General features: G+C 34.5%; 1 protein-coding gene across 1 annotated transcript in view; it reads left to right on the forward strand.

The window, feature by feature from the left end:
• The window catches only part of brinp1 (bone morphogenetic protein/retinoic acid inducible neural-specific 1), a 112,734-nt gene that overhangs the window by 37,745 nt on the left and 54,346 nt on the right, over positions 1-20,643 (forward strand). Inside the window, exon 3 of the mRNA XM_044096570.1 lies at positions 19,541-19,731. Coding sequence (XP_043952505.1) covers positions 19,541-19,731 — 191 coding nt within the window. The remainder of the gene's footprint in view (positions 1-19,540; positions 19,732-20,643) is intronic.

Genomic DNA, 20,643 nt, shown 5'->3' on the forward strand with positions numbered 1-20,643 from the left:
TGCACATTACTAATAATCATACATGTATATTATTAAAAAGAAAACTCTAAAGAAAGCATAAAAAACATTTCACACCAAACTATTGTCATGCAGTTTTGGTGTTTCCCACCAGCCAGCGCAAACTACAAATTACAAAAAAAAAAAAAAAAAAAGAAACACTTCAACAGAATGTCCATTCTTGCAGGAGACATGGTTCTGTCAGGGTTGTGAAATCACAGTTACTCCACTTAAAAAAGTAGATGCATGTGCTCTTGATGCTCCTCATAATTGCACTCCTCCACATTGTGCAGCTCTGTGGATTACAGATGCCACATTCACCAGTCCACCACAGTGGTTGAGATGCCGTTCACTCTTTTAGTGATGTAATTCACAGGCCAATCCACAAATGCAGTCTGATGTCAATCAAATAGCTTTTGTGCAATACATGATTTGTTGTGGCTTGTACTACCCCTGAAATTGTTACGAAAATGGGAATGAACCATGCAAGATCTGCAAATGGAGACAAATCTGGCCAGACGGGACTGGGGAAGAACTGGCTAAAGCAGACCAATGGAGAAGAGAGTTTAGCAAGCACAAAATGGTACTTTTATCAAACAAATTTTAAGAAGCAAATTAAGATAACATAGTTGTTTTAAGATTTTCTGTCAACTTCAGTGTGCTAATTATTTTTGCAAGTATGGAGGGTTATATTTTAGAAACAGAACACCGATTATGTTATGTTCATAAGGCAAAACCTCTGCAAAACTCAACATTATCCAATGTTTTTTTTTTTAAAATGGAATATTTGGAAAATGTGTGGCCAATAAAATACAAAATCAACAACAAGAGGACACCGAGTTAGCCAGTATGATATCCTCAGTGAGGTTGTTTTGATCTCAGGGGGCTTACACAGCAAAGATTCTGATAAGTAGGTTTAACAAGTAATGACATGTTTCTTATTTTCAGACTTGAAGCAGTGAAGCAGCAGTGGTATTATAGATTACTACTGACTTGTGCATGCCTGAGCCATGTTATCTACCAGCCCGGGTGTGATTTGATTTCACAGGAGAATTGTCTGCAACGGAGTGTACTGACAAGTGAGGTTAGCATGTCTGAAAGGAGACACAGAGAAGAAACTTACAGATAGTCATAATTCTGTTTCTTGCAAGGAGCATTTGGAAATCTTTCGTTTTATTTCGTTTTCTGTTTAAACAAAATGTATTTCTTATGTTTTGACAAAACAACCAAGAGTTATTTCACCAAACAAATTATGAGTTCGTTACACTAATCAAGAAATTATAAAGATATTTGATAAAAAAAATAAGAATAATTTTTACACTTTTTCTGTTTTAGATAATTTTGTTTGTTTATTTATAGACCTGAAAGGAAACCCACACATGCAACTACCATAAAGTTATATGATTTATTTTCAAAATAAAGATAGTTAGTTATTTAACTTTTATATTGTCATAATATAAAGAAAGTACACTTCCTTTAAATTCTATACCTTTACCAATTTAGTTTAAATCTAGGATTTTTGGGATTTGTTTATTCCCCTGAATTTTGCAAATATGCCTAATAAACACCAAGGAATCTGGGGTGTGTGGTTTTGTGTACTTTGATTAGAAATGGTTTTAGTACATCATAAGGACCAGACTATTTACACTGTTAAACCCTAAACTGGATAGTTTGCTTCCTTCATACTCTTACGGTATATTTAATGACAACAACACAAATATTTGTCTACATTAAATGCTCAAATAGAAATAAATCTCTGCCTGCTGCAGGGTTTCCTTGATCTAATTTGATCAAGATGATACTTGAATATAATAGCAATAAATGTAATAGTGGGATGATAGTTCCTCTTTCTTGAATTAAACACTGTCAATACAAAAATAAAGTGATTATGATTAATGCTGGGAGCCTGTAAGTTAAATATGGTGTTATGTCTTTATGGAGTATGGAATTGCACACAAAAGCAGGAAGAGCAGTACAACAAAACGTTTGTACTAATGCTGTTGCTCAAATAGCTGCTGTATTTTCAGAATCTCATCATAAACTGGTAATTCTATGTCTACAATATAGACATAGAATTTTATCAAGTTATGTTTTGTTTGAACTATTATTTGTTTGTGTGTTTCATAAGCAAACTAATACATTCAAAAGAACTTGGATGTAATAACTTGACACCAGGAAACCGGATGGTGAGATAAGCTAAAATACTAAATTATTTTATAGATAATTTTTTTCCTTGCTTTTCTTACTCATCTTCCTTAAATGTGAACAAATATTTGTAAGAGAACTTTCCAAAGCTGTCTAAGGTGCAAAAATCCCACTAAAGCCTCTTTAAAGCTTCAGTGTGTTGTTTCTGTTGCAGTTCACCTGACAAGCTGACAGTATAAATGTCTTGTGTTTATCTGTGTCAACAGAACACTCAGAGTATATTTTGACATTTTTGTACGAAATATCAAATAACATAAGTGTCATTGGCAGAAAAAGCGAGGAGAGGAACCAACTATTTTGGAAAAAAAATATTTGTTTTAATTATTACACTATATGCAGAAGGTCAAAACCTTATGTGCGTCTCTTGTTTTGGTATACCACTTAAATTTATGGCATCAATTGATGCAATAAACAAGACGTTAGCTAATATTATCTATCAGATGTAAATACTTCAAACTTAATTTCCAATTTAATTGTTTAACTACATTTTCTGTTTTTATAATCTTATGACATTGTATGAGTGTCACTTAGATGTGCGTAAACGTCAGAGTCTTATTCTGTCATTTATTGTCTGACTCCATGAGAGCTGCCTTCCAGTCCTCAGACTCATACTTGGCCTAGTTCATCAACAGTACAGTTTCTCACATTACACAGCTAATTAGATTCAAACAAATGCTTGTGTCAACCACCCATTCACTTGCTTCCGGCTCCGTATCCTATCAAATTTCTAAGATTAAAGTGAATTAGGAGATTGTTTTTGATTAGATGAATTTTCATTTAACTATTTCATCAGTTACAAAGAACTCTAACAATTAAGCCGGCAATCAGATGCAATCACGTTCCATTTTCTGATATGCTCCCATTAACGGCAAAAGTATCGTAGATGCTTCCATCTGAATATAGATGAGGCATCTTGTGTCATGCATATTTTCACTGGTTCAGTGTAAATTTCTCACATATGGAAATCCAAAGAATAACTCAGTTGTAGGTCTAAGCTACTGTAGTGAAGCATATTTGAATGTGCATTAGCCCTTTACTCTAACTCAAAGTAAGTTCTATGAACAGTTGGCAGTTTATTTGGAAAACTCTTGATTTTTAGCAATGTTCATTTATTAATATCATTAAATATGCATAGATTATCTAAAATGTTTGAGATTGTAGGCAACAATTAATATTAAGAAATGATCAGTTTATAGTGTTTGCCTTCAAAAACCCAACAAAATACAATTTCAAACAATAAAGTCCTTTGTTTTAGACAACTACAATTTGTTAGTACTACATGCTCCACAATTTTATTGCAATTGTGTCTCACTTTATGCACTTACCTAGCATGTCTGTCTAACAGATAGACATACACTGTATCTGTTTCACCTAACAGCAAGAAAAGAGTTTTACATGAGACCAAAATATGTTACACCAGCACAAGCTGACTAGGTCATAATAATTTAAATGCACATATTTCTTTTCATATGACACAACATGTAAAGGCTTCAATAAACTCGCATATTGCTTATGCTGACAATATTTTCTTCTGAAGTCAAAGCACTACACTAATGTTTGCATATTTTCTCCCTGCTTTGATCTTATTTGTTGTTAATATGGCTAACAACAAATTTATCTTGCTTCAAAAACCTATCTTGCTCGTGTATGATCTGAATCAAACCCATTCCCATTACACCAGGGGTCTCAAACTCCAGTCCTCAAGGGCCGCTGTCCTGCAACTTTTAGATGTGCCTCTGCTGCACCACCTGAATAGAATGATTAGGTCATTAGCAAGGCTCTGGAGAACTGATGTACACAAGGAGGAGGTAATTAAGCCATTTCATGCCAGTGTTTTGTACCTGTGGCATCTAAAAGCTGCAGGACAGCGACCCTTGAGGACTGGAGTGTGAGACCTCTGCACTACACAAACAAACATGGAGCTACAGTAGCCAAAACAGTCTCTCATTCCACATAATTTTTCTAAAGTATTTTAACAAATTGCCACTTTGTTAAAATTTTGTAAAATACTTCATTACTATATTCTCCAGGTTAAGAAACAAACAGCTCATATCAGATCAATAAATAGAAATGAATAAAAGAAGCACAAGGAACATCGCCGTTGATATCACACCTCCTCCTGCATAGCTCTTCACTGGGCACTGGAGCATAAGATTAAGATTCATTTCATAATATTTTCAATGATATTGTGGGATTGAATTTCTTTGCAGGATTTCAATTGTATCTCTGTCTATTTGATTTATCACCAGGCTTTATGCCCTCATTACCAAGAAAGTCCTGTATCCCTCATCTCCTCTCAATATTCCTTTTGTTTCTTCCCTAACTTTCTATCAGGCTCCAACATAATACTGATGCCCTATTGGAACACAATTCTTCCCTGAAGAAATAAATCCTATTATTCCACTCCAGGGAATATAAACCTGCACAGATGAACTATGTTACATTATCCACTAGGTGTATGTGGTGTTCTTAGTCTCTGCTTACTGTATTTAGATGACAGAGATACAGTATAACTTGTTCACCTCTAGATCTGGAACTGTTTGACTTGTGGTCAATCTGTGCATTGGCTTAAAGGTTCAAGAGATAAAACTTGTGCCAACATTACTCATTTACGGAGCAGGTAATGTAGGCCACTAGGTCAAGTCTTCTTTCAGAACTACGAACTTTTGAGAAAGGCCGCTGGGTTGTCTGATGAACATGAAAAAATAGGAGAGATTTCATTTCATGACTTCAGTATATGTGGAAGGCAGACTCCACATTGCAGTACATGTGGATATGCATAAATCCTGCTGGGGTGAAAATTGGCATAGATGTCATAACATTCATTCTTTGTCTCTGGAAAATAGCAAATGCACAAGATATCATGCAGTGCAGTTTTGAATGGGCACATCTACAGAATTTTATAGAGATACAATTAGTCAACATCTTCCGGCAACACAAAATCACTATGCAAAGCCATTCATGTGGGAATTAACAAGATTAGATAAAAGTCTCACCATGTACTTAAAACTTGGCCAGCTTCAATCATAGATGCTTATATACATTGTAAGGGTGTTACAGAAAAACATGGAGAAACGGTTTTGGTTAGAAAAATAGAGAAATTACAGGTATTCTCTAATGAATAGTCCTCGTAATGTGTGTGTGTGTAAATTATTATTTAATTAAATGTAAATAGATGATGAATTAGTTCATTTTTTCAATGTATTAGCGTTTGAAAGTTATTGCTAACCTTTTTAACATATCCCCTAAGTTGTAGTTGAGCTAAATAACGTTTAGCAGGCGAGCTGTGTGGCTCCTACAAGGTAAAGTCAATTAATCTGTAACTCCTGGAACTGCTGTTTAATTGTTTGTTTTATTTAACCCAAAACAGCTGGAAAAGGATAAGATGCTCACAATTAAGCTGTTCACATTCCATCCACTCTGTTTTTTTTTTTTTGGTTGTTTTTTTTTAAAGCTATATTTCACAAAATAATCTAAATATTTTGTTGCCACATTCTTAGTGCAAAGTGACAAAAAAGCTTTGACTAAAAGAGAGAACGTATTTGTCAGATTACATTATTGGACTTTCTGGCTAGTAAGGAACAGTGTTAATCCAAATGCTGATTGGTAGGAACATATGCTTCTTTGTCAAGTTATTTGTGGTAATTTTCAGATTTGGGACAGCTACTTTTTGTTGAGGGTTTGATTTTCTTTGGTTAGCTTCACTAAAATAAAGCAAAGCTGGTATAGATTCTGTAGCTGTTGTATTGTTGCTTAGTGCAGCAACTTTTACCTAAGAAACCCCTAATCTCAACTAAAGAATTTGGTGTTTTGAACACATATATAGTCTATCTCCTGCAGATACTCATCTTGTTGTTCAGCAACACATAAAAAATTCATCTCATAAATCAAAATCAAAAATGACAAGGTCTGCCTCAGAATGTACTTCCTAAAATGTGAACTCTTCTCCACCTCCTTGTTAGAGAAAGCGAATTCAATTACTGCGGTTTTATTATTTATAATATTTTCAGCTGAAATAGCAACATAGAAGTGATTGGTTTTAACGCATAACGCGTTAAAACTGTGATTAAATTTCCCTCCACAATATACAAAAGACTTAATTTTAAATAAGCAGGTGCGACTATAATGCGTTTGCAGCGAGTCAATGAATCAACTCGACTATCTTAGGTGCAAAGTTTGCTATCAACAAAGAAGATAGCAAACTTTGTTGCCATTTCCTTAGAGCATATGTTTAGTATGAATAAATTAAGTATCAAAATAGTGTCTTTACAGCACAAGACAGCACAGTCAATTGCATGTTACTGTTCTTGTTCTTTATGAATACTTGTCTACATTTTTGTAACCATAATGAATAAAAAAATGCCACTATGGCATGTATTAACACCTCTGGGGCTGCATGGTCTCTGCTTCAATTAGACCACATTTTTTTAGACAGTCAGTGAATATTCCCTCAGAGTCTGACAGTGGCAAGATAAGACCATCATACTGAGTGTCACTGCAGGTGAACTTAGTTGATCCTGATGATGGAGCCCAGATTAAAACACCCTTGAGAGAAAGACAGACATTCAGAGTCGAGGTATAGAAGTACAGAGGGAAGAGAGGCACATTTTGATGGAAGCATATCCTTAATTAATGAGGTGAATAGTGGAATTGGCACAAGTCTTTGACAACATATTCCTGGGTAGTTCAAAAATGACATCAGAAAATTATTTAAAAGGCAAGCCTGTCAGTGACTTAAACAACTTGATTCGTATTTTTGTGTGCTCTCCTGTAGAACTATCAAAGTGTTCACAGTCAAATGCAACAGGAACTCAAGTGCCACCCTGGTAGATTCTGACATGTGTCTGCATGTGGTAAAAATCACATTTGTATCAGTACTAGAAATAGACTAGAAATATAATGCCGCCAACTTTTTATTCCACTTAAAGCTGGTAAAATGCATTATATATATATATATATATATATATATATATATATATATATATATATATATATATATATATATATATATATACATACACACACACACACACAAATGTTGGGATAAATCACTAACTTTATTCAGAGGATACAATATGAAGACTGGCAATCAGTATATTAAAAACCTAATTTTTACCAGGATATCATTTCTTTGTTGTAAACAAGTCAGCTCAGCTGCAAAATTAGGAAAAACAAAAACAGCAGTGCTTCATAACCACTCCAGGTCTTCGCCAATTAGAGATAGTATTATGACCACTGACAGGCAAATTGTAAAACTGATTATCTCTTCATTTTGGCACCTAATAGGGAGATAAAACCATGAAACGATTGTATTTAGTTTTACTTTATTATGACACTTGGATTTTTCAGATCACTTTCATATTTTGTTCATCTAAAAGTTACTCAACTTAAATTGAAGCCCACTCTGGTTATATGTCAGAAATCTACCAAACCATCAAATAAACCTTTTAACGGTCTGGTCAAAGCCTGGAATTGAATCCAATTCAGATGCACTAGCATGGAGTAATCTGCCTTCTCATTTTCAAAATCCCTCCTACATGACTGAATTAAAACAATTCCACAGTGATGTAAAAATGCTTAATTGCAGCTGCCACCTGTAGAGGCACAAACAGGTGCAGCATACAGGGAGCAATATTTTTTTTACATAAGGACAGTATCCTGCACCTAAATAAAGGGGAGAAAAGGTTTTGTTCTTAATCAGGCTCTTTTTTTGTTAGATTAAAATTTGTTTTATTATCTAAAACTTTTAAGACAAAAAAAAAAGCAAATAAAAAGAGCGTAAATACCTTTTCAAAGCGCTAAATGCAGAAAAATGGACCAGCTTGATTATATAAGCATGTTTGGGCCAAATATGACTAAATGCTGCTTTCTGGGGTGTCCATTGTCTGCATTGGTCATTATATACAGTAATAAACAAATAATTATGAAAGGCAGATACACTGTCAGTCGCTATATGCTGACTGTTTAATAGTAATGGTGTTTGTAATGTGGTTATGATGTTATGCCTTATTACTATCAATGACAAAACAATGTATCACTAGAAAGCCTCCAGTTTCATACATCATTTCCGTAAGAAATGAGGCATTTTATTTCTTGACTTTTTTTTTTCTTCTTGAAAATGAGTAATTGTGGAAAAGTACAGTCACTGAACTAGATCCATTTTTTAAACAATTTACAATCTAAACTTATAGTGTGAGAATGAATACAAATTCAGTTGGTAGGTTTAAAAATCTAAGGAATAACAAATCTGGATAAATATATGTAAAGCTGTATGTTGGCAGTGCAATTTCACTTGTAGATGAGCACAAGTCCCCAATCCCACACAGCTTAGAGGGCAAGGAGAATCAATCTCGTATACATCTGTACTCCATGTGCATTTGTGAAGCTTAAAACCAAATTATTTTTACACAGTTTTAAGTCAGAGAGATGGTGACTCAACTCTGCTGTAATTTCTGTAGTTGTAGCTCATGGATGATTTTAGGATAATTTACGTCATCATATAAGAGTAGCAGGAGGACTACATATCAAAGAAATGCCACTTAAAGCAAAAATTCTTACATTTTCATGAATTTTCTTTGAGCATGTAGTGTTTAGTCAAATTTGATGGTGTAATCAAGCTGCAATTATTGAGGCATGCAGTGTAATGAGATGTGAACCTTTAAAATGTGTACTCGTTTAAAATTACTTTTGGGTTTTCTTAACATAGTCATAAATAAAATGACTGGCTATTTAGAAGCAAGTTCCGTGCTTCACCTCCCTTTGACTGATGCAATACTTCAAAAAAGAGGAAAGTCTAAAAATGTTTGTGCTTTAATTCATCACAGTTTGAGGAAGCCGTTTTCAAAACAGTGTTTTGCAGATGTTTCAATAGAAATAAGAAAATGAAAACATGTTGTGGTCCCTTTCCACCTGTAAAAAAAAGAATGTTCACACGAATAGCTAAAAAAATATTTTAATACAACTTAAATGCAAATTAATAGTTACCTCAAAAATGCCTACTTATTATCCAATGGGTCCATGAGGATACTGGTGTCCACAAGACAGTTAAGGTGTTAATAAGCAAATTATGGTGCATAAGTTTACGTTTTCCTTTGAACCATAATTTAATGACACCAGTGTGAAGTTCATCAGCATGACATACAGTTATTTATATATTTTTAGTTTGTATTAAAGGGGCAATAGTCAGGACCATACAGTGCTGCAGTTGTCTTTTATATTCTTTTTTTTTTTTCTATTTTAGTTTAGTTGAATATGGTGGATACCTATGTTGAATTTGCATCGTTTTAAATCTAAAAATGTGTTCTTCATGGTCAGTAGCTCACAGTTATTAGATTTATGGGGAGCAATTACTTTTTAAACACAGGGCCATGCTGATTTATTAGCTTCATGGATAAAATTATGATTTATTACCTTTCTAGTGACGCATTTTCATTTTATTTAGATATATGTATATGATTATCCAATGCAGGTAAAACTCTTAAGATGAAAGATGTGAGGAGGCAAATACTTTATCACACAACTGTAAATTGTTGCACAATCATCTAATCCGCTCTTTTTAAGGTAGAGATTAAAATGGCAAAGATAAAAGTTGGATGTTTGATTGTGTAGACATTTAGCAGACACTGTGCATGTTTTTCTTTTCTGACTAAACTATGCTGAGACAAACAGCTGAAGAAAAACTGATGAGATGGTGGTTTTAAGGGGCATATCAAAAGATTAAGAATTTTATTCATTTCTTCAAAGAAAAAAAAACAATAAAATAAAGTAAAATAAAGCAAAAAATCTACCATTAAAATGCCAGTATGTAATTTTTCAAAAATATGTTTGTTTGTGTTTTTACAAACTAGTTAAAACTGTCACCATGTTGTGTATAGGAAAGATAATCAAGCTCCTCCCAGGACTACTTTTGCATAAGTACACGTTTTCCGGTCAGAAACAACCAATCAGAAACAGGAGGAGTGTCTTACCACTGTCAACCCCCCCTCGTGTATCTGTTGCTCGTATTATCAGTGTGCTAATGGGAGACAAATATGGTTTCAGGAAAACTGTTTATCCACCATCATCAATGGTCGTGTTTACTAGCCTGAGCAGTCAGGGCTGAGTCTGGTGTGTGACCTTGCTGTAGTGTAGCAGAGAACAAGGGGAAGGGTGCAAGCAGCCGTACGTGAGCTTGATTGACAGAGCTGAGACCCCTTGCTTGGCTCTGATTGGTTGCTTCTGACTGAACGGTGCATTTCTGCAGATGACAGCAGGAGCGCTGGGAGGACGCACTGGAGCTTTTCACAGATAGCAGCAGTATTTACAAATATATATAAAAAAAAATTCAAAAAAATTACATAGAGCAGCTTTAAAAGAAAAAAAAACCCTATGTACAAAATACCAATGTATTCCTTGTTAAACTGATAGGATTCTCAGCATCTTTGCCCTGTATTCTGATTGATGTGGTCACTATTTTTTTTCTGTTGTCTCTTCAAGAAACTCATCTTTCAGACATGCTGTTCCAACCCTGTCCTACTTTCATTGTGGCCTTACCTGCTACATCTGATCTTTCCCTTTACCCCACGTTTTTCTTTGCTCTGCAGCCTCTGCATCCCAACTTACTACATAGAAGTAAAAAAGAAGCAAATAGCATGAAGGAAATAATAACGTGAAAGAAATATAAGTATGTTCCTGTAATTAGATAAAATTAAAATATCTGCAGTAATTATTGTTTTTCCAGGTTGGTGCGGATTTTTTCTAACTTTAATGTTTTTTTTCTTGTTGTTTTAATTGCCATTGCTTGTCCTTTCTTGATATCAGTTGAAATATCACAATTTCCTTGTTCCTGCCTTAAAAGCCTTTAAATCAATAGTACTATCTTTTTAGAATATACCTACATTTGAAATACTCGGTACATATAGAACTGACAATAAATCATAGTAACAGTATGACTGAAATTGCATAGTTTTACAAAAATCAAGAAGTGCTTCACAAAAAAAAATAATGCAATAGCCAAAAGTCCAACAATGCACAATAAAAAAAGAAATAATTATATGTAGATTTAAAATTATGTGTTACCTGTTTTTTTTTGTTTTTTTTTATGGATCACAGAGTCCACCAATCAATTCTCTCCAAAGCATAAACAACAGGATACAGGATGAAAATTAATACCAGTGAGTGAAACAAAACTACCCTGTGCGGTGCACAGACATAATTATGGCAGTATATGTCTCTGTCTGTACATATCTGTAAGCAATATTTCTGCGATTCAAGGCAAATGTCAAACTAATAATAATAGGAACATAGTATCGTATTTATTTGAGAGAACCTTTGCATATTGTGTGGTCTGCACAATGAAAAGCTTCTGGGTTAAACAATAAGTGGGAGGCATCGTTTTGATGTTGGTTAACTGATTAGAAAATTACAGCTTGGTCCAAGCCATGGATCAGCTAACCACCGTTTGATTTTTGAGGGTTTTGTACGGAGGTAGGAAAAAAACAAAAAAAACAAAACAAACAAAGCCTCAAAACTATTTGGAGAAAGGTGCATGAAAAAAAAAAAACACAACAAAATAAAAAAAAAAGGAGACTTTTTCTTTTTTTGTGAATGTATTTCTATTATGCTATCAGTACATAGCCAGTGCTCTTTGCCAAGATGTCTTTGTTGCCATGTGCTTCCGCTCTCCAATTCCAAGTTCATTGCCAGGCAGGCTGTTTGATCCTGTTTTTCTTTTTTTTTTCTCTCTCTCTCTGTGTTTCTGATTCTGTCTCAGTCTGCTCCCTTTGCTTTTTCTCTTGCCTGCGGGACATAGTACAAAGCCAAATTAATAGGTTAGCAATGTGTGATGAGACTAAAGCTAGGGTTTTCATAGTAACAAAGGTTGATCTCTTTTTCCATTCAAATCATCATAGCTACCTATGCTAAACACAAATTTATCACAATATCACTGCTTTCAAATTTTAAGATTAAATTGGCTTAAAAATTTGTTATTTCCTGATTAACTTTTTCTCAAATATTAAATGATCAACTTAGGGTAAACCTAATGCAAGTCATTCAGGCAGACGCTGTCAATATTAACGTTTTAATGCATGCAATTAATCTAAAACGTTGAATGCATTAATATTTCAGATTAATTGCATTATTTTGACCTAAAAGTTTCTTTCCTGTGGATGGTTAATGGGTTCAAAGCATGTATTTCCCCAGCTTCTTCCTGCCCACTTTACATGACTGTGAAACAATGTCCACTACTGCCGAAAAATACTTTAAAACAAACAAACAAAAAAACAAACAAACATTGCAATGGACAACAAAGGCAGTATATTAAATCCTATTTATTGTTACAGTGAATTATCTTCTGCCGACTGACTTAATACTAATAGTACTAATAATGTATTTGATGTATAATGTTATTTACATCTTAATATCTCAAAGGGCTTCTTTTAAACCTTGAAAATTAAAACCTGGAAAACTGAGCTATTTGGTTTGAAACAACAAAACATTTTTTTAAACATTTTATGAAAATGTTTCATGAAAATGTTTAAGAAAATCTGTAGTGAGACCTAACCTCCCACTGCAGATACTTTTTTCATTTGAAGCTTAAACAATTTATTTAAGTTTAATCTGTTGCATCACTTTATCCATTTAATTGATTTGTTTTATAATTAAGTCGATACTTTTTTCTTTTACTTTGTATTGCCATTAGTGTATGGCAATACATTATACACTTGTGATTAATCACAAGGCCTGATTAAATGTTTCAATCAATTGAGAATACTAAAAATGACTAAAATAAAACAGATTTATAGTTGGTATGTTGGAAACTTAATTGAATAACGCTTTACCGTCATGCAGTGTGAAAGGTAAAGGCAATCTAGCGTCCTTAATGAATTAATAAACTTTTCCATTTCTCTAACCGTGGACTTCCAAATAAAGGATATTTGGAGAAAAAGCTGAATAGCAAGTCATGTTTGACTCAGTGCAACATTCAGAAAAAAATCTGACATTGTCTGTTATTTTTTTTATGGCTGTCATCCATGTAATTGAAATAATAAGAAGGTTAAAAGCACTTTTTTGCAGACAAACATAATGGTCCCGACCTCCCACTATAGATACTTAAATATCATAAAGACATAATCACTTCTGTTCCTATCTCTCATCTATGGTGCGTAATGCCATTTATCTACTCCTAACTGACTTGATGGGTCATTAAAGTGGTCTTGGAGCTATGAAGTAAAGCACTGAATCATGTCACATGTTCCATCTGCTGACATGCTCTATTTAGGCCAGAAGGGCTCAAGTCCATTTGGCGGCCACGTATCTTTCCTTACAACAATTGAAGTGACCGGACCATGAGAGTTTCTCAGTGACAATAAATTGATATCAAAGAGAAGGAAAATGAAAGTAGAGATGAGCACTGTGAAGGTGGTGTGAGCAAAGTGAAAATAGATAAATACTACATTTGTTGTGAACCTAAGTATCTCAAAGGTCTCTCAATTTTAACACTCGCTGGAGTTTCAGAAATAACAGCTGTCTGAGACTTGTACCAAAAGCAGTCATGCAACAAGACCAGAAGCGTGATCAGGATATGTTCTGGAAGTAAAAACGAGACCTGCTCTACCATAATATTTATGCTGCTCTTACATGACAGACTTATAATAATCTCCAACAAAGGTGCTTAAGAAACTCCATGTTAAATCCGGTAAGAAATAGAAAGTCATTCTAGTTGTGACGATCTATATTTTATTGTCTTTATTTTATTTTTTTCCCCATCAGGGGGTCTTTTTGTGGGCTCTAGTGTCCCTTATGTGACAGTAGGCTGACAGGAAAGGGGAAAGAAATGCGGCAAATGTCGGCCGGTCCGGGAATCGAACCCGCGACTGCCGCGTCGAGGACTCAAGGCCTCCAAATGTGGGTTGTGCTATCCCCTACGCCACCACAGCACGCCCCTATATTTTATTGTCTTTGAATGAGTGTTTTCGTTTTAGTTTCAATATTCCATTTCTCAATAACTGTCAATCCATTCAGAAACTGACATGGATAATTTCAGAGCAGTAGTTAAAATTCCTATTTCACCTTTGTATTTCTGACTTTAGCACAGTCTTGCACATCTTGTTTTAATGTAAAATGTAATACAGCTTACTCATGAGCTTAGAATTTTTCACATAGGGAGAGGCTGTTGTTTTCATAATGAATAAAATCATTGTTTGAAAACTGCACTTTGTATTTACCCAGGGTATGTCCCTCTAATATTATAATTAGTCCGATAATCTGAAAGATTTAAGTTTAATTTTAAAAAAGTATAATGGAAATATAGTTGTAAGGAAGCAAATACTTTTACATAAATGTATTAGTTTTTCAATTTTAGATTAAAAAAAATAAAACTTCACTTAACTCTGACCGAGATAAGAAAACCCTTGTATTTTTAAATTGAACTGAACTGAGTATTTCTGCTGAGAAATTCCAGGTACTTCCAATCTGGTTGTACCTGGAATAAAAAAAGAGGTATTTTGCTTGTTGTTTCACACTTCAAAGAAAAACAAATGCAATATGTATTGCACACATAATGTAGTAGAAAAACAAAATATCCATCAGTGGAAACTTCAATCATTGCTTAATTTATGAAGACGACAATCGGTGACACAAGTTGTCCGGTCACTTACAAATAAAACATCTGCGGACTGATAGAGGAAGTAGTATTTCTGCCAGAGTTTAAGTCTGTAGGGTGTCAAAAAAATTCAAAATGAATTGATGTACCTTTTACAGACAATTTAAACTAAAGCGATAAACTAATAACAGTGTCTGGGTCAGGTTACGTATTTAGCTTGTGTTACAATAGTGATTTAGCGTGGCTCAAATAGAACCAGATTTGTGATGACTTTGATTCTCAGCTTGAAGTAAATCTTGCTTCATTGCACATAGAAAGCATGTCTGATATACTCATTACTTCTTTGTTAGTTTTCTTCCCTCTCGGTTTACATTTATACCCGCGGTTTTATTTCTAATGTTTCAATGAATCACCTCCCTGACTCCTGTCTTTCTGCTTGCAGTTTAGTTGTTTTCCTCATCACCTCATTACACATCCATCTGACATGATGGACCAGAGTACTGTTATCCATAATTTCTCTCTCTCTCGCTGCATCACGTTCACTTCTTACCAGTCATTGGTAGTACTCTACTAAATGCAGACAAATGTCTTGTCACTTGAGAAGGATGTCAGGATATTTTCAGAAAACTATTGGCGGCATTGTAAAGTTGTGTGTTTAACAGTCCACTGGAAGAAAGAAATGGTACTTTAAAGACTAATCAAGAGTGCTGAATGGAGTAATAAAAAATGCTGCAATCAAGACAAGCTTGGGCAGGCGGACATACTGCTGACTGTGTCAAAAAAAAAAAAAAAAAAAAAAAAAAAAAAACTAAGAGCCCAACAAAATAGCACAAAATTAGTGAAATGTATTAAATGATATTTACAATATATACAGTCAAGTTCTTCAAATAGTTCATGAAATCCCTGAGATGCCACCCCTTCCCCTTTATCCAAGGCAATATTTAACAGCTTCAGCTCCTTGACGGAGATGAGAGTTATGATGGCAAAAGAGCCAATTAAGTTTGGTTCAGTCCAGAGTGAGGATGAAAGTGTGGTTGTGGGCTTGAATGCCTCCTACCAGATTGGAAGGAGTTGACAGAATGTGACATTTTTCTTGAGTCGATGTATGGTTTAGCTCGCCAGTCTGGTCCACTTGGCAACAGACAATCAGAATCCAGGATCTGGAACAGGAACCTGGCCTGTGTAAAACAGGCCTGATAATCAACTCTGGGTTTTGTCAATATCAAAAATCATTCTATATTATACAGTACATGTCTTTTCTTTCTTATCATCACTATAGTAAATAAGTTTATATTATAGAGAGAATTAAACTCATGTAAATTTCTCAATATGTCACTTTTCCATACAATATAAATAGTGTTTTACCATTTAACGTATTTTCAGTTTAAATGCATCAAGGTAACAAAACATACTCATGTCAAGTTAGTTTACACTGACAGAGCCCAAACCGAGGCTAGCACTAGCATGCTAGCTCCCAAATAAACAAACAAACATCAGTTCCCACTTGTCAAACCGTGTGATCAGTTGAAGATTTTGTTCCACGATCACACATCTAAAGGTTGAGAGGCATATCAGTGAGAAACAGCAATACGAACATTTGCTAGAGGCGTACAAACGCCTGCGACAGCGACGGACAGCATCTCCCACCCAGCCCGGTGAGCAGCAGCTATAAAAGCAGCAGCTGTCTATGCGCTCTTTGCACGTCAGCTTCCGCGTTCGGGGATAAGCGACTCGGTCGCTTCCAGTCTATTGAAAATGGCATTTTATGCTAGGTGATTGCAGGGGTTGCCTATGCCAGGTAACAATTAATGATGTACATCGATCCAAAGCCCCAACAAGAAAGCTGGAGAAAGGTTTTAAGATGCACGCATCATTATACTTTCACAGACACGATGGAGATTTTTAATTTTTTCAAAACTTTGTGGCTAACATTACCTTAAGCTTATGCTAGTAGGTAATATTCTTGGACATTTTCATTATAAAAATTTGCAATTTAGGTATCTAAATATTTTAATTCATTCTAACAATGTTTTTACCCTATTTTGTGTTTATTTTCAAGTATATTATGTGTGTTTGCTGTCGTTAATGTCAAACAGAGACCCAGGGGAGAAGTGAAGGTTTAAAAAAAAAAAAAAAAATCTTTAAATAAATTAAAGTGAATCTAACAAATGGAAAACATTACCCTGGTTATGCACACTAACAGAATACACAAGTTAAGACTAAAACAAAACATCTGCAAAACTGTTTGAATAATTTTCACAGTACAATAACAGATTTCCTGACAAAAATAGTTTCTCTCTAATCCATTCTCAAAAGATTAATCCTAGAGATCACCCAAATCATCAAAGTTGTTCTTTACTCCCATGAGGACAGACCCCATTGACAAAACAAATGCTGCCACAACATGATGGCCACATATTACCCACCTTGTGCCAGGAGATTTAGCATATTGTGATTTAAGGGTAAAAGCAAACCAACAATAACATCATACGTAACATGGATTATTACCAACAAAAACAACACAAGAAAACACATAGTGGGAGATTAGAGTGGAAAACCTTGCACCATTAGGTTCACATGCAGTTTCATACTAAAACAAAAAGCAGATCCAAAAGAATAACTTATTAAAATGTGCCTTGCATTCATTTAGGGAAAGGTGGTTGCTGTTTGAACATTAAGTGTACAAAATGGGAGCACCTACGTGCATATATCTCAGGAGACACACTACTGTGTGAAATAATGTGTAGTTTGTGTTAAACAGGAGTTCACTTCAGCTTCACTGTCTAAATCAGGAAAAACTCTGAGAGGTTAACCTCTCATGTCAACATATCTTTGATTGGGTCTGTTTTGGCACCTTTAAGAGCTGAGCTGAAGTATGGTCTCAAATTAAATTTCAGTATGACAACTGGAGTATCTCAACCTTTAAAACAACTGTTTAAATAACAAAAAAACATCTTCAAGACAGTTTGTTCTGTCTGTTTCAAACATCAGATTAGGACATTGTAGCAGTGACTGAAAGTTTTTTTTATCCAAGAAAATTCAGAACATAATCATCACAGGGCAACTGATTTTATATAAAGACAACCAAATAGATATATTAAAATCTAAACAATTAGACAAGGATCCAATGTGTACAATGCATGGCCATACATCTATCTTCCTCTGTTTTTCTTGATTGACTGATTCATTGAGCAGCATCTCTACATTTGGCCTACAAAGAACTTAGTTTGTGCTTGCACAGTTTGGGTTTTTTTCCATTGTGAGGCAGATAGGAAACAATCATGCATTTCATCTTTCCTAAGACTGATTTAAAAAAAACAAAAACTTTAGGACATTTAAATCCCAGCTAAAATAATTGAAAAAATCTTCTTAAAAAGCAGCTTGGAATAAATCCAGCATCTGCACTTGTGCATTTTTATTGTATATTTTTTATTTCCTTTTGTTTGTGGGGCTTGCTTTTCTTTTTATATAGTGGGTTTGCCTATTTGTTTAATAAACTCAGCTCATATTTTAATTAGAGCAGGCTTTTAGGATTAAGTTATAGATATCATGATGCCCTTTGGATGTTTCCTATCCAGTGGAGATTTGAATGCACTTTCAGGTCAGACACTTGCCATAATTAATCTCACCATTCACACACAGACTTACATGCCCCCCCCCCCACACAAAAAGCATTCCTCAATATCTCAAAATATGAGCTATAAAATCATATAACTAATTTTGATCCATTCACCTATGGATCCATCAATAATTAGTGAATTACGTTTTCCAGTACCTTTGAATAACTTAAATAAAACTGTAATTTACCACAAAAAAGCAACAAAACAACTTTCTAACTTTCTAACAGACAGGGTTACAGTTTTGTAATAAATTGGATGGTTGGTTGGTTATGGGCAAAATATTTTTTTTTTCTATCATGTCATTTCACAAACACTAAGTTTAAGATATTTTCCTGAGATTTAATGAGATAGAACAGCAAACATTCATCCATCCATTTTTTTATCATCCATTGGGATTGGGAAGGGTGCTGGTGCCTGTCTCCAGCTGTCAAAGGGTGAGAGACAGGGTACTCCCTGGACCGGTCACCCGTCCATCACAGGAACAGCAAACTCTGATAATTGTGAAATGGAAGAAAAATAATGTATAGCTTTCAAAAATGTTCAAGTAAAATCATGGTATTTTTTTCTTAACTTTCACACTGAACGATGTTTGTAATGTTTAATGTGTACTTAAAAAAAGTGTTACCCACATGTGTTGTGGGAACTTGGCAGCAAACATCATAGAACTCCACAAAATAACTTTTGCAGCACAATTTGAAAGTTTCCTTCTGCAAAATACAATACAATATATTTTTGTCACTATGTAAAGAAACAGCAGATCAGGGAGCATTTTTGCCCTCAATTTTTTGATACTCTGCTAATAGGCTAGTAATAAATGCTAATAGGCTCATCTGGTTTATTGTTGTAACAGAATAGGCGTGCATAACAGAGAATACTATTGAATTTTTTTATGAAAGCACACCCTGTTAAATAGGGCAGAATGATGGTCATATTACAACAAAAGCAGCATTAATTTTAATAAGTGGTATGAAAAAGAAAACACAAATTACTACAAAACATTTTAATAGACATTCTAAAAATGCAAGTTATAGGTCTTTAGTCTTTTTGTTTAATATTTAATTCAAATCAATGTTTTTGTGTGTGAACATACTAAACAATTTACATGAGAACAGTTGTTTTTCTTTTAACTCATCAGGGAATTTGCACGTTGGAAGGTGAGAAATACTGCTATCGAGAGAAGGGACCTCATCCGGAACCCCGTGCCACTCATGCCTGAGTTCCAGCGCAGCGTACGCTTGCTGGGCCGAAGACCCACCACTCAGCAGTTTATTGATACTATCATTAAGAAATATGGAACCCACATTCTCATCTCAGCCACCCTAGGAGGTAAGAGAGGTTTACTTGTTTGAATTATTCAGGGCAAGGATTAAAAGTATTCCCACAATTACCTAAATGCTCTTCCCATGGGGTCTGTGGTTTGTGTTTACACAGAGGAAATGCATATTTTTCATATGATAAAAAAAATACTTTAAGCAATAATGGCTGGTTGGTAGGGATTAACTTTTCTGTTCCAGATTTGTATGTCTTGCTGAAAACAGTTTGTACAGGTTATCTGGGAAAGAAAAATAATAAGTGAGTCTTGGAAAATTTTTGAAAACTAAAATAGTAAAAATAAATGCCTACAAATGAACATAAAAAAATCCTTATCCCTATTTTATTAGACTGATTAAATGTGACCTTGCTCTGCTGAATAATGTTTTCTAACTGCATCATTGTCAGTGAAGCTCATTTAATTAGTTTGAAGGCAATTTATTGCTCAAAGTTGCTGAAAAACTAAACTGCAGCAAATCACATGAGAGCATGGAAAATAAGCAGAAATCCTCACCTACAGTCACCCTAAACAGACAGTATAATCTGCTTTAAGTGCAAGGTTTCATGTAGCAAAAAAGTATGCACTTTTTAAATTTTATGGTTTGGTGTTAATTTAAACATATCCACATCTTGTGCATGAGAATCCAATTTGTCGGTGTACGCTTGAGACAAACAATTTTATGACCTGGAGGTCAAATCATACACATATTTAAAAAAAACCATGACTGCAGGTAAATGCATATTTTATAACAGAAAAACAAAACTTTAGTGCATCATACTGTCCTTTTATATTAATGCTGTCAATCGATTGAAAAAATATACTCAGATTATTCACACTATGGCACTGTGATTAATCACAATTAATCATTATGCTTAACCTGGCAATTTTGCAATGTACGCAGTTGTGGTTCCTGCAGGAATTGTGCC

This window comes from Gambusia affinis, linkage group LG17, assembly GCF_019740435.1.
Source record: "Gambusia affinis linkage group LG17, SWU_Gaff_1.0, whole genome shotgun sequence".
Classification (NCBI taxonomy): Eukaryota; Metazoa; Chordata; class Actinopteri; order Cyprinodontiformes; family Poeciliidae; genus Gambusia; species Gambusia affinis.